At 52.9% G+C, this 14,468-nt stretch overlaps 1 protein-coding gene across 1 annotated transcript in view; it reads left to right on the top strand.

Moving 5' to 3' along the window:
- Positions 1–14,468, top strand: part of mRpL54 (mitochondrial ribosomal protein L54) — an 87,662-nt gene that overhangs the window by 59,174 nt on the left and 14,020 nt on the right. The window contains exon 3 of the mRNA XM_045748594.2: positions 5,998–6,133. Within this exon, the coding sequence (XP_045604550.1) occupies positions 5,998–6,133 (136 nt within the window). The remainder of the gene's footprint in view (positions 1–5,997; positions 6,134–14,468) is intronic.

Genomic DNA, 14,468 nt, shown 5'->3' with positions numbered 1-14,468 from the left:
AACCGGGCTGTGGTGGGTATGTGGGCCTGCGGGCCGCTCCAAGCAACAGCCTAGTGGACCAAACTCTCACAAGTCAAGCCTGGCCTCGGGCCGGGCTTGGGGAGTAGAAGAACTCCCAGAACCCCATCAACCAGGTATCAACCAGGTAACCGTGGTCCGATGGGTGCGACCCTTGAGTCCCCTCTCGCTTCGTGTGAGGTTGATAGTTGCTCCGTACCCTCGTCTCAGGGTGATAATCACGGGTTGTGCCTCTGCCATGCTGTCTGTCGGGTCAGTGATTCTTTTGACGCAGAGTTATGCGATGTTTGTTCTTTGTACGTGCTCCAGTTCACCCAAGCATGATATGAGGGTGCAGGCAGCAGAGGCGTTGCATGCTCGGTTTTGGTTGCTGCAACACAATGGGTTCGTTGCTTCCCCGGAAGTCCCAAGACTGCCCCGTTTTGGTTATAGGGATCTGGACTTGGGGTGGGAGTCTCTTTGACTTTGGTTCCGTCTGCCCCTCCTTGTCCTTCTCCTTCAGTGGTTCACACCCCCCCTCCCCCCCGGCTGTCAGCTCTGAAATGTATGAGGGTTTCGGAGGCAGGGCAGGGTTTAGTTGGTGTGCAGACTCGAGTGGTCTCTGGAAGTCCCTTTCCGGGATGACGGCAGAGGCATTCGAGTCAAGAATGCTTCCAGCTGGAGCTTCTGGATCTGACCAGTGGGCCCTCTTCGTTTCTGCTTTTTCGGCTGCTACTGTCTTTTCTTTAGAGGCGGGGGGGTTTTGGAGGACGGCTCGGCCCCGGGTCCTCGGGGTGAGGTTCCCGGGGCTGGGAAGGGGTTGACTTGGAGGCCTTGGAGGCCTTCGGAGGCCTAGGGCCCCATTGAACCCCGCCTGGGTTTTTGTATCCTCGGAACGGGGCTTGGTGGTACAAGGAGAGGGGTTCTTTTGCTCCCTCCTCGTACAAATTGGATTTGGCGTCTACCCCTGCCCAGGTTTCGTTCCGTGATCCTGTGGGTTCTTTGGTCCCGTTCTTCCGGTGGTTTTCAGCTTCCTATGTTCCGTCACGTGTGTTGCTGGAAGCTCTTGTGGCTTACCTCCTGTAGGACCTAGATTATGCTTTCATGATGGATCCACGTTAATACGTATATGGATCTTCGTGTCTGTACTGGGTTCGTTATGAAGTTCTGGAGTCGTCCTGGTTAGCAGACTGTCCGCTCTTCTCGTTGGAGGCTTCGAACACGTTCTGTCGGTCCCGCACGCTTGAGCGGAGGGAGGCTCAGACAGCGTTGCAGATTTTCCTAGGGGGTGAATTTGAGCATCTCGGTGCATGTTTGTTCACTGTTACCCTTCTGTGGGATGTTGGTCCTTCGGTTCCGTCTTTTTCTGGTTGGCCCTGTGCGCTGCTTAGTTCTCATAAGGTGCGTCGGCCGTTTCGCGGCTCGTCCCATTGACAGGGTGATAGGGGGAGGCTTCGCGGTTGCGACTGCGCAGACCTGCAGTTCATTCTGGACTTGTCCCGTCGGAACCCGTGGGTTTATTGCCCCTCCTTTCGGATGACTACTCTGTCCCAGGTCCATCTTCTGTTGGAACCGGGCGCTTGGATGGTGTCCCTGGACCTCAAGGATGCGTATTGGCCCGTCCCGATTCATCCGAAGTTCAGGGACTCGCTCGGTTTTGTTGTGGGGCGGCAAGGTTGCCGCTTTCGTTGCCTTCCATTCGGCTTGAAATCTGGCGCCTCATGTTTTCACACGCCTTACTTGGGTTGTGGTGACCCACCTGCGTCTGTTAGGTGTTCGGGTTCTGGCCTACCTCGATGACTGGCTGGTTTGGGTTACCAGCCAGTCCGTGTGTCTACTCACCAGGGATTTGGTTCTTGTCCAGCTCGCCGGGTTTGTGTTCCTGGTGAACTGGTGGAAGTCCCATCTGGTTCCCACATAGGTTCGCTCTTGGCTGGGTCTTGTATAGGACACTCGGACCGCTTCCATGTCTCTTCTTCCGGCGGCCCTGCTTTGCCTGCGTTCCCACCTTCGTCTGTTTCTGCGGGACTCCTGTCATGCGGCGGTTGCTCGAGGGTGTGTGCGAGAGCCTGAACTTAGCCACGATGGTCTACTTGCTGTGTCGGGTGTGGTTTTGCTGTTCTGGTTCCTTTGGGGACGTCCCTTCCGTCTCTCTTACGACTGCTGAGTTCAGCCTCCGGGGACTTTGCATCAGTAGCTGTGTCGCCGGCTTCCTCTTCGGGTTTATCAGGGTTCAGTGCCTTGGCGCCTACCCGAGCCCTCGCTTGATGTATTCATGAAAGTGTCGTCTCTGGGCTGGGGTTTTGTGACCAGTGCTCACCAGGCTGGCCAGGGACACTGGGGTCCGTTCTTCTGTCAGGCTCACAGCACGGTGCGGGAGTTTGCGGCTGTGTGGATGTCACTCTAGAGGGTTCGGGTCACTCGCAATCGATCTGGCTCCATTCAGACTGTTCCCCAGTGGTTCATTGCCTGAACTGAGGGTGGTTCGATGCGGTCCTTGGCTCTTTGGGGCTGGTCGCTTTAGGTGACTCGCCTGCCGAGTTCTCGGGGTTTGGCTCTCCTGGTGGTTCACGTTTGGGGGGTGTCCAATGTCCTGGCGAATGGCCTTTCCCGGTTCGTTCCCCTGTCCACGGAATGGATGGTTGATGCGAAAATGCGCGGGAAAACTTTCCACACACACACAATCATACACATTTACTAATACTTGGCTCAACATACTCTCAAACACTTACAAATGAAATATTAAATTAAACACAAAACAAACTGGTATTTTAACTAGGAGAAACATTTTTTTTATCACTTTCGCTTGGCGAAAACTCGGCATTGAGTCCTCCGTTAAATAGAGGAAGGTCCGGTAAGGACTCAGCATTCAGTCCTCGGCAGTAATTGGCGGGCGTCAAATTGGTGGTGGCTTCGGGAGGGGCGCGCCGTGGTTTTGGACATTATGTGCATATACTCCTGTATGGAATTTCATTGCGAATACCTTGATACCAAAATGAAAGACCTAGGACCAGAATTGAGGTAACAAAGTTGAAAGAGTATACCCATTTTATTGCCCTTTATTAGCGCTCACTGGGGTAACGCTGTCACTTTCTCTATTTGCTGTGAGTGGTACACTGGGCTTTTGGACATTATATTTGCATATACTCCTGTAGGGAATTCTATTGTGAACACAATGATACCAAAATAAAAAATCTAGGATGTGTACACATGTGTACACTCTCTACACTTTGTGTACACTCTCTACACTTTGTACAATAAAATGTGTACACACTCTACACTTTGGACATCTCAATTCTCGAATTGAGATGTCCAAAGTGTAGAGAGAGTACACATTTTATTGCTCTTGCGCGCTCCCGGGTTACACGCTCTCACTTTCTCACCGGGCTTTTGGGCTTTATATACATTTAGTCCTCTAGAGAATTTCATTGTGAATACGTTGATACCAAAATGAAAGACCTAGGACCAGAATTGAGGTAACGAAGTTAAAAAGAGCAAACCCATTTTATTCCTTTTCGCACTCACTGGGGTAATGCGCTGTCACTTTTTCTGTTTGCTGTGGGTGGTACGCTGTGCTTATTTTACTTTATATATGCATATACTCCTGTTGAGAATTCTATTGCGAATACAATGATATAAAAATGAAAGACCTAAGATGAGAATTGAAGTGACCAAAGTGAAAAGAGTGTACAAATTTCATTGCTCTTTAGCACTCCTCGGTAACTTGCTTTCACCTTGTTTTGTGCGGGTGGTACGCTGGGCTTTTGGACTTCATATGTATTTAATCGTGTAGAGAATTCTATTGCAAACACATTGATATCAAATTGGTAAACCTAGGATGAGAATTGAGATGACAAAGTTGAAAAGAGTATACACTTTTCAGTATTACCGCACTCTGTAATGGACAGCCGTGCACTCTACCCTGCTCTCATCACCTACTTTCATCACGTCGGCGGGTGGAGCACGCCACGGTTTTTTACATTATATGCATATGCTCCTGTTGGGAATTTTATTGCAAACACATTGATACCAAAATGAAAAACCTAGCACGAAAATTGAGGTGACCAAAGTGAAAAAGAGTGTACATATTTTATCGCTCTTGCGCGCTCCCGGGTAACTTTCTCTCAATTTCTCTGTTTGCTGCGGGTGGTAAGCCAGGTTTCTGGACTTCATATGCATTTAATCGTGTAGAGAATTCTATTGCGAACACATTGATATCAAATTGGAAAACCTTGGACGAGAATTAAGGTGACAAAGTTGAAAAGAGTATACATTTTTCAGTATTACCACGCGCTCCCACGAGCTCCCGCGGAACGTCCAAAACCACTAGGATAGGAGAAATGCTCGCTTGCCCAAAGCGCGAAAGTGTTAAGTCCAGCCGGTCTGCGGTCATTCCCCATGCCCACGACGTTCGTAAGTTAGCTGCTTTGGGTGCCGTCTTTGGCAACATGTCTTGGGTTGACATTCGGGCGCGGGCTTTTTGGAGGTCAAACAGGGTCCTGGCCACTCGCTACCGTGTCAGTGTCCCTGGGCCTGGTAGGGGCCTGCGTTGCATTGGGTCGGCGGTTGCAGCCAGTTGTCTCAACTTCGCATTGAGGAATGGACTGACTGCCTCCCGGGTAAGTCCCTGCATTTTTCCTTGTCTTTGGGTAGTTAGCTCCGGGGAGTCAACAGAGCTCCCCCTCCAGAAAACCGGCATTGAATGTAATGAAACGCCTTTTTCTGGGTGAAACTCGGAGGCTCCCCGGCATCCCTTCCTCCCTCCAGTCGGCGGTCTTTTCATATTTTTTGACATCCAGCCTAAGAACTGCCAGTTGGATCGCCGGCATGAGGGTCTGGGGCTCCCCCTTCCCCCTCCCCACTTCTGGGGAGCTACCTTGAGGCTACCTTGAGGTGCTTCCGGGGCTTAGTGTCCCCGCGGCCCGGTCGTCGACCAGGCCTCCTGGTTGCTGGACTGATCAACCAGGCTGTTAGACGCGGCTGCTCGCAGCCTGACGTATGAGTCACAGCCTGGTTGATCAGGTATCCTTTGGAGGTGCTTATCCAGTTCTCTCTTGAACACTGTGAGGGGTTTGCCAGTTATGCCCCTTATGTGTAGTGGAAGCGTGTTGAACAGTCTCGGGCCTCTGATGTTGATAGAGTTCTCTCTCAGAGTACCTGTTGCACCTCTGCTTTTCAACGGGGGTATTCTGCACATCCTGCCATGTCTTCTGGTCTCATGTGGTGTTATTTCTGTGTGCAGGTTTGGGACCAGCCCCTCAATTATTTTCCACGGGGGAAAACGGGGTAAAGGCCCTTTACCCCTCCACGGGGAGGGGTAAAGGGTTGCGCAGACAGCGGCACGGCAACATACATGATGGTGTCATACTCGTTTGCTAATTTTCTTTGGAGAGTTCTTTCCACTCATTCGGCTTTCTATAGTAATATTTTCACCAGAATAGGGGTTTGTTTTGGGGTGTCTATCTTTCTGGGTGCCAGACCCAGTCAATGGCAGACACAGAATGCTCCCAACCACACGGGTTTCTATAGGCCATTGCTCCTCGTGCCTCTCTGAGGGGGCCATGTTCTGGCTCATGGTCCCCGGTAGGCAAGAACTCCATGCACTTTGACTAATGCCAGAAAGCTAATAGTTACATATCAGCCTGGATAGCTCCGGGCAGCCTCCAGGTCTCACCCAGAAAATGGCGTTTCATTACATTCAACGCTGGTTTTTTGGTACACTTACATTTCCATTCAAGCATTATTTAACATTTTGCTACTGAGTGTACAGTTGTGTCACGAGTATGTTTTTAAAATAGACCTCCCATGCCTGGGTATACAGGCAAATTTTGTTTATTATATTTTGCATTTATATATAGAATTTGAAATGGTGGATGGACTGCATTCATAAAATACAGTAGTGCTGTTTCTGGATTTATCAGGTTTCTGACCATGAATTTATACTGTTCTGTCAGGATTTCACTGCTTTCTCTCTTATCCTATGTAAATTTTATTTTCTAGCATCTGCCAGTGGAGACAGATCCAGTAAAACTGGTTACTTATGTATGTGGGTCACATCCAGTGAAGGAGAATAGAGAAGACGTTAAAATAAAGGATGACTCCGAGTACCCAGATTGGCTCTGGACACTTCGAACTGGTGAGTGTAATTTATTAAATTTTGTACCTTTTCTGGAGGGGCTGAAGAGCGGTTCCCTGAAGCTAACTCACTGAGATAGCACACACACGAGTCACATCAATCCTAGGAGTTCTTACTGGCTTACCAGAGACTAGAGCCAGAACCTGGCCGCCTCACAGAGGTGCAAGAAGCAAGGTATTGTTATGATCACCCCTCACGAAGGAAAATGTACAAACTGCCAGATGCAATGGCTGATGAATTCACAGAACAGATAAACAAAGTAGAGAATAACCTTGATAATTTGTCAAACCCAATACCTAATATTATCTTCCTAGGTGACTTCAACCTGACTAGCCTAAGATAGAGAATAGCAAGCAATAATATTATACCAGGAAATCTATCTGGACATAACCAAACACAGATTAGAGAACCACTAAGATTCTGTGACAAATTTTCACTCAACCAGCAGATATCACAGCCAGCTAGGAATGAAAATATTCTAGATCTGATCTTCACAAACAATGAAGACATAAAAAGGGAAATTACGATCTCGGATATCACATACTCAGATCACATGATCATTGAAGTGCTAACTACCATCAATACTCAGAAAAGACCTAAAACAGTGATCAAGCGAGAGGGAGTTATTCAGTAAATTCAGTTTTAATAATAAAAGTATACACTGGAAGAAAATAAACAGGGAACCTACAAACATTCAATGGGATGTCCACACACTAGAATGTGAAGGGACGACGACGTTTCGGTCCGTCCTGGACCCTTCTCAAGTCGATTGATGTCCAGGACGGACTGAAACGTCGTCGTCCCTTCACATTCTAGTGTGTGGTCTTGTCATCATACTTTAGCCACGTTATTGTGACTCATCGCCTGCATTCAATGGGAAACTGTCCTAAGTAATAAAAATCCTACACAAGGAATAGAAAAATTTACTTCTGAAGCATATAAAGTCTGCCTGAAACATACTGGCTTTGAGAAAAGCCAGAAAGAGGTCTAATGTAGAAAGAGAATGCAGACGACACTACTACAAAAGAAGAAAAGAAAATAACTGAAATGCTTAACAATCAAAATGCGCAGAGCGCCTAAAGGCACTCATACTGGCTTTGAGAAAAGCCAGAAAGAGGTCTAATGTAGAAAGAGAATGCAGACGACACTACTACAAAAGAAGAAAAGAAAATAACTGAAATGCTTAACAATCAAAATGCGCAGAGCGCCTAAAGGCACTCTTGAGAGTTGTGCTATTTTCTGGGGGGAGCCCCGTCGGCTCCCCGGAGCTATCCCAGGCTGATATGCTAATGTCAGACTTTGGCATCAGTCATGTGTATGGAGTTCTTAGGCCTACCGGGGACCACGGCCAGAACCGGGCCCCCTCAGAGAGGCAAGGGGAGCAATGGCCTATAGAAGCCCCCGTGTAGTTGGAAGCATTCTATGTCTGCCTTCGACCGGAACAGGCACCCAGAAAGGTAAGCGCCCCAAAACAAACCCCTATTCTGGTTAAAATGGCTACCAAAAACCGAACTAGTGGATAGAACTCCCCAACCGAAAACAAGCAAACTAGTGTGACGTCACACACTGCCGCGCCGCTGTCTGCGCAGCTCCCCCCTCCCCGGGAGGGGGAAGGGGGAGCCCCAGACCCCCCGCGCCGGCTACCCACACCTCAGTTCTTGAGGCTGATGCTATAGGCGATGGTCGTGTGCTCTGGCTCCGGTGTCGCTACTGCACTGTGCTTTGCATGTGGTGTTAGTTTTGTGGGTGCGAGAGCCAGGAGTTATCTTCAGTACTCGGGCTGCATGCGCCTAGGGCTGCCTTCCCTAGGTGCCCTGTAAGTACTGCCCTTGGGGCTTGGGGCCACCTTCCACAGGCACCTCGGGGTCTGCCTCTGCTGGTCCGTTTTACCTTTCGGTTTTTCGGCCGCCTGTTGGGCTCTTGGGTGTTCTGTTCTCCCTTGTTCCCGGCAGGTAAGAGGCAGTTTGCACTGGTAGGGGCGCAGGGTGCTGCTCAGCTTGTATTTCCCGACATCGCGGCCGGCTCTGTTCCTTGGGGTTCGCTGTCCTCTTGCGGGGTTTTGTTTTTCTTTTTGTTTTTGCCTGGTGGGGGGTTCTGTCATTTTATTCAGTTTGTTTTTGCCCTTCCACTGTTTTCCTCGGTGGCGCCCCCTGCTAGGTCCCCGTGAGAGTACACGTCCCTGGGGTTCAGCTTTAGAAGTTTGCTTGGTAGTTTTGGGCGCCGGTTTGCAGCACCCTGCCTGGGACTACCTGAGCGCGAGTCCTCTTAAAGTAAACGCTCAGGACCCTGGGAATCCCCTAGGGGGTGCGTGGGTCCGATGGATGTGACCCCGGAGTCCCCACTCGCTGTGTGCGAGTTTGAGGGTTGCTCGGTCCCCTTGTCTCAGGGTGACCCTCATTGTTTTTGCCTCTGCCACGCTGCCTGTTGGGTCGGTGATACTTTCGACCCTGAGTCCTGTGAGTGTTGCTGCTTGCTTGTGACTCAATTTACCCAATCCTCTGATGATTCTGTTCGGGTACAGGCGGCACGTGCGTTGCAGTCTAGGTTTCGTCTGTTGCAACGCGCTCGGTTGGTTGCTTCCCCGGATGCCCTGGGGCTGCCCCGCTTTGCTTTTCGAGACCCGGACTTGGGGGTGGGGGTCGCTTCGATCCTGGTTCAGTCCGCACCTCCTCGTCCTTCCCCTTCTGTTTGTTCTGGTCCCCCGCCCCTGCTTCCGGCCCCGAAGCGTCTGAGGGTTTCGGGGTCGGAGCAGGGGTTACTTGATCTCGAGACTCGGGCAGCTTCGGGGGTTGCCCCTTCCCGGGGGGGCGGCAGAGGCATTCGAGTCTTGTCTCCCGGCCGAAGCTTCAGGGTCTGACCAGTGGGGCCCCCCTTCCTCCAGCTTTTCCGGCTGCTCTGTCCTTGTCTAGTGGGGTCGGGGCTTGGGGAGAGGACTCGGCCTCGGGTCCTGTGGTGACGGACCTCGAGGCTGGGGAGGGGCTGACTTGGTGGCCTTGGGCCCCGCTGGACCCCGCCTGGGTTTTTCTTCCCACTGAGCGGGGCTTATTGTTACAAGGAGTGGGGTTTTCTTTTCCCCCCTCTGCGTACGAGTTGGATTTGGTGTCGGCCCCTCCCCGGGTTCGGTTCCGTGTTCCCCGGGTACGTCGGTTCCGTCCTTCCGGAGGTTTTCGGCTTATCGCATCCAACCTGGTGTGGTGCGAGCGGCCTTTGCAGCTTACCTCCTGCGTGACCCGATTATGCCTCGGAAATGAATCCGTCCACGTTCAGGTTTGGGACTTCGTTCCCTTTCTGGCTCCGTTACGAGGTTCCGGAGTCGTCCTGGCTAGCAGACTGCCCCTTGTTTGGTCTGGATTCCTGGCATTCCTTCTGTCGTTCCCGCACGCTGGAGTGGCGGGAAGCTTCCATGGTGCTTCAGGTTTTCCTGGGGGTGAACTTGAGTACCTGAATGAGTGCTTGTTTGCCCCTGCCCTTCCCCGCGATGTGGGCGTTATTCAGCTCCATGTGCAGGTTCCCTCCCTTTCGGCGGCGCTCGTGGCGGAGGACTTGCGCGCCCGGGGCCTTTTGTGTTCGGCCTTGCGGTTCTTTTCCCTCCTGGAGCTGTCTTCGGATTGGCTCATGGAGGATGTGGGGACGCTTGGGTCCGTCCCGGGGTCCGGCACCTTGTCCTCGGCTGCGCGTTCGTCGGCTGCCTTGTTGAAGCTGTTCACTCAGATTTTGCGGGATGCGGTTTCCCTGTTCTATGCTTCCCGTCTCACGTGTCGGCAGGCTGTGCTGGGTTCCTCCGTGGAATCTGCTTGGGCTCTGGCTCTTAGGCGGCTTGTCGTCCGATGTCGGACTTGTTGGTTTTCCGGGGGTCCCGGGGTGGGTCTTCCTGGAAAGGTCGTGCCAGGGTTCCTCTCGTCGTGGTAGGCCTGTGGTGTCAGGTTTGGGGTTGGCTCCTCCTGCGGACCCTCCCTCGTCTGGTCGGCGCGGTGTTCGCGCCGTGCGGGGTTCTGGGTCTCGTAAGGGTCGCCGGCCCTTTCGCGGTTTGCCCCCTTGACGGGGCGATGGGGGGGCGGCTTGCGCTGTTCGCCCGCGCCTGGTCCCACGATTCATGGGCCTTTCGGGTCGTGTCTCGTGGCCTGCGGTGGCGTTGGGTGGCCCCTCCCCCCTTTGGGGGGTCGGGGCTGGCAGGGCAGGTTTCTTCCCCTGCGCTCTGTCGAGTCGTCTTGGAGTGGGTACGCTTGGGCGTCGTCGAAACGACGTCGTCCCTCAGATGGGTTTCCCGTCTGTTTCCGGTTCCAAAACGGGACTGCGCGGACCTGCGGTTCATTCTGGACTTGTCCCGTCTGAACCCCTGGGTTCATTGCCCCTCCTTTCGGATGACTACGCTGTCTCAGGTTCGGCTCCTCTTGGAGCCGGGAGCTTGGATGGTGTCCCTGGATCTCCGGGACGCTTATTGGCATGTCCCGATTCATCCGCGGTTCAGGGACTGCCTCGGTTTTGTTGTGGGGCGTCTGAGTTACCGCTTTCGTTGTCTCCCGTTCGGGTTGAACCTGGCACCTCGCGTGTTCATGCGCCTTACACGGGTTGTGGTGGCTCGTTTGCGTCTCCTAGGTGTTCGGGTGTTGGCCTACCTCGACGACTGGCTGGTTTGGGCTCCCAGCCAGTCAGCTTGCTTGCTAGCCAGGGATTTGGTTCTTTCCCAGCTCGCCGAGTTCGGGTTCTTGGTGAACTGGAGGAAGTCCCATCTGGTTCCCTCTCAGGTTTGGACTTGGCTGGGTCTCGTGTGGGACTCTCGAACCGCCTCCTTGTCTCTCCCTCCAGAGTCTCTCCTGCGGCTGCGGTCCCGCCTTCGTCTGTTTCTGGAGGGCCCTCGGGTCACCCGGCAGTTGCTCGAGGGGCTGTGCGGGAGCCTGAACTTCGCGATGGTGGTCTACCCGCCGGGTCGGGTTTGGCTTCGACGGCTGTTCTGGTTCCTTCGGGGTTCCCCCTTCCGCCTCTCTCGCGATCGCAGAGTTCGACCCCCGGGGGCCTTGCGTCGGTTGCTGCGTCACCGGCTTCCTCTTCGGGTTTTTCGGGGTTCAGTGCCTTGGCGCCTACCCGAGCCCTCGCTCGATGTGTACACGGATGCATCGTCTCTCGGCTGGGGTTTTGTGACCAGTGCTCACCAGGCCGGCCAGGGGCGTTGGGATCCGTCCTTCCGTCGAGCTCACAGTACGGTGCGGGAGTTCGCGGCAGTGTGGTTTGCTCTGGGGAGGATTCGGGTGGCCCGCAGATCGACGATTCAGCTCCATTCGGACTGCTCTCCGGTGGTTCATTGCCTGAACCGCGGGGGTTCGATGCGGTCCTTGTCTCTTTGGGGTTGGTCGCTTCGGGTGACTCGTCTGCTGAGTTCTCGGGGTTTGGCTCTCCTGGCGGTTCACGTACGGGCGTGTCCAACGTCTTGGCCGACGCCCTGTCTCGCTTCGTTCCCCTCTCCACAGAGTGGACGGTCGACGACGAGTCCTTCCGTTGGCTTTGCCAGACGTTCGGGCGCCCCGAAGTGGACCTCTTCGCGTCGGCGTGGTCGCGGCGTCTTCCCGTTTATGCGGCGCCCTTCCCCGATTGCGAGGCCGTCGGGGTCGATGCCTTTCGGCTAGACTGGTCGAGGTGGGGGTTCCTATACCTCTTTCCCCCGGTTCGGCTGTTGCTCCAGGTCCTGACTCGCTTAGAGACTTACCGGGGGAGAGTTGTCCTTCTGGCCCCTTGGTGGCCGGCCCAGCCTTGGTTTCAGGCGCTGGTTGCTCGGTGTCCGAACCCGAGGGTTTTCCCGCGGCTCCGCCTCTTTCAGCAGATCGGGCCGGTACGTCACGTAGCTGGTTCGATCTTCTCCTCGAGTCTTCGCGTATGGTTTTTTTGACTCGAGTCTATCATCATCTCTATGGTGATCAGGTGGCCTCCTTGTTGGTGTCCCACCTGAGGGCTTCTTCTCGGCGGCAGTATGAAGTTTCCTGGCGGTCCTTCCGTTTCTTTTTGCGTCTTCGTCGTGTTAGCTCCTTGTCTGTTTGGGTGGTCTTGTCCTTCCTCTCGTGGTTGTTTCAGGACCGTCATCTTATGCCTAACACTGTCGCTTCGTATCGTGCGGCGCTGGCGGAGCCGCTTCAGCTTGCTTTCGGTATCGATGTTACGTCTGCGCCGTTTCGCAAGCTGTCTCGTGCATTGTTTCACCTCCGGCCTGCTCATGCGTCGCCTGAGCCGTCCTGGTCTTTGGACAGAGTGCTCGCTTTCCTTTCATCTCCTCGTTTCGTTGTGGCCCCTTCGGTCCAGGATTGTTTTTCCAAGGCACTTTTCTTGTTGGCTTTGGCCTCTGGGGGTCGGGTAGGGGAGCTTCATGCTCTCCTCCGGCGCAGGGGTTTCTGCTCTTTTGGTCGTGGTGATAGTTTTGTTCGTTTGCAGCCGTCTCCTTCTTTTCTGGCGAAGAATGAGACTGCTGCATTCCGGAGGGGTCCATGGGTGGTTGATGCTTGGTTGGTCAGGCCGGGGGTGCATCATATTTTGTGTCCGGTTGCGGCGCTTCGCCGTTATTTGCGCGCCACAGCTTCTGTGTCCGGGGACGCGCTGTGGGTTGATCCGGTTTCCCTTCTTCCCTGTTCGCGGGTTCGGGTCTCTCAGGTCGTCCGCAGGGTTATTATGTCCAGCCAGCCTGCGGTCTATCCCCGTGCCCATGACGTTCGTAAGTTCGCGGCTCTTGCTGCCGTCTTTGGGAACATGTCTTGGTCTGATATTCGGGCGCGGGGATTTTGGCAGTCGAACAGGGTCCTGGCTGCTCGTTACCTTGAGAATGTCCCTGGGCCTCGTCGGGCCTGTGTTGCTTTGGGTCGGCGGTTGCAGCCAGTTGTCTCGGCTTCGAGTTGAGGGGTGAGCGAGGACCGCCTCCCGGGTAAGTCCCTCTTTTTCTGTCTGTGGGTAGTTAGCTCCGGGGAGCCGACGGGGCTCCCCCCAGAAAACCAGTGTTGAATGTAATGAAACGCCATTTTCTGGGTGAGTCCCGGAGGCCCCCCGGCATCCCTCCCTCCCTCCGGTCGGCGGTTTTTCGCGTTTTTGACATCCAGCCTCAAGAACTGAGGTGTGGGTAGCCGGCGCGGGGGGTCTGGGGCTCCCCCTTCCCCCTCCCGGGGATGGGGGAGCTGCGCAGACAGCGGCGCGGCAGTGTGTGACGTCACACTAGTTTGCTTGTTTTCGGTTGGGGAGTTCTATCCACTAGTTCGGTTTTTGGTAGCAATTTTAACCAGAATAGGGGTTTGTTTTGGGGCGCTTACCTTTCTGGGTGCCTGTTCCGGTCGATGGCAGACATAGAATGCTTCCAACTACACGGGGGCTTCTATAGGCCATTGCTCCCCTTGCCTCTCTGAGGGGGCCCGGTTCTGGCCGTGGTCCCCGGTAGGCCTAAGAACTCCATACACATGACTGATGCCAAAGTCTGACATTAGCATATCAGCCTGGGATAGCTCCGGGGAGCCTCCGGGACTCACCCAGAAAATGGCGTTTCATTACATTCAACGCTGGTTTTTTTAATTAGGCTATATTTTATTGTTTTTTAATGTTTTCATCACTCTTTGTGTTTTGAAATGAAAATGGTTGAAAATGAAAATGGTTTGTTTTCTTTACGTTCCCTTACTATCCTCTTCTTATTCCTATTACTATCTTCTTCTCATTCGGTGGTTATAATAGAAGCTGCCTCGTATGGGCCAATAGGCTTCTGCAGTTCCTACTACTATCTCCGCTACTACACTTTGCTCCTCATCTCTCTCTAGCCTATTTATTCCCTTCATCTACTTCATCACAATCGACTTGAGAATGGTCCAGGACGGACCGAAACGTCGCTCTCCCTTCACCTTTTAGTGTATGGTCTGGTTAACGAAAATGGTTGAGCTTGGAAACATTTTTAAATTATCGTTACCTGAACATTTATAAAAACAATAAAAATATGTCCTTAACAACTGCACTGTGAAGTGTTTGCCGAAACAAGGTGTGCAGTGCCCCGAAAGCTGCTTTGGGCTATTTGGCCCTCAACACCCACAGGTGCAAAAAAAAAAAAAAAAAATTCATCTTTAAAAGTGTTCATTGGTGTTCCCTGATCACAGGAAAAATAATACAAAATCGTAAGTGGCATATTTTGGCCACAATAAGGCGGGGGGAAAGTCTGGCAAAAACGAGGCGTAACAGAACAGGGGCCAGAGGAAGTCTGCTCCACCCCAGCTGACAGGCAAGAGTTGCCACAAAGATATTATTACCTAATTATTTCAATGTCTCTGATTTTTTCTTAGTTTTTTGCAGTAATATTATTCAGTAGTGTGTAGTGTGATATATTTAT

Source organism: Procambarus clarkii, chromosome 2 (genome assembly GCF_040958095.1).
Source record: "Procambarus clarkii isolate CNS0578487 chromosome 2, FALCON_Pclarkii_2.0, whole genome shotgun sequence".
NCBI classification, from domain to species: Eukaryota; Metazoa; Arthropoda; class Malacostraca; order Decapoda; family Cambaridae; genus Procambarus; species Procambarus clarkii.
The sequence above is the reverse complement of the archived record's forward strand: the minus strand, read 5'-3'. Positions and strand labels throughout refer to the sequence as shown.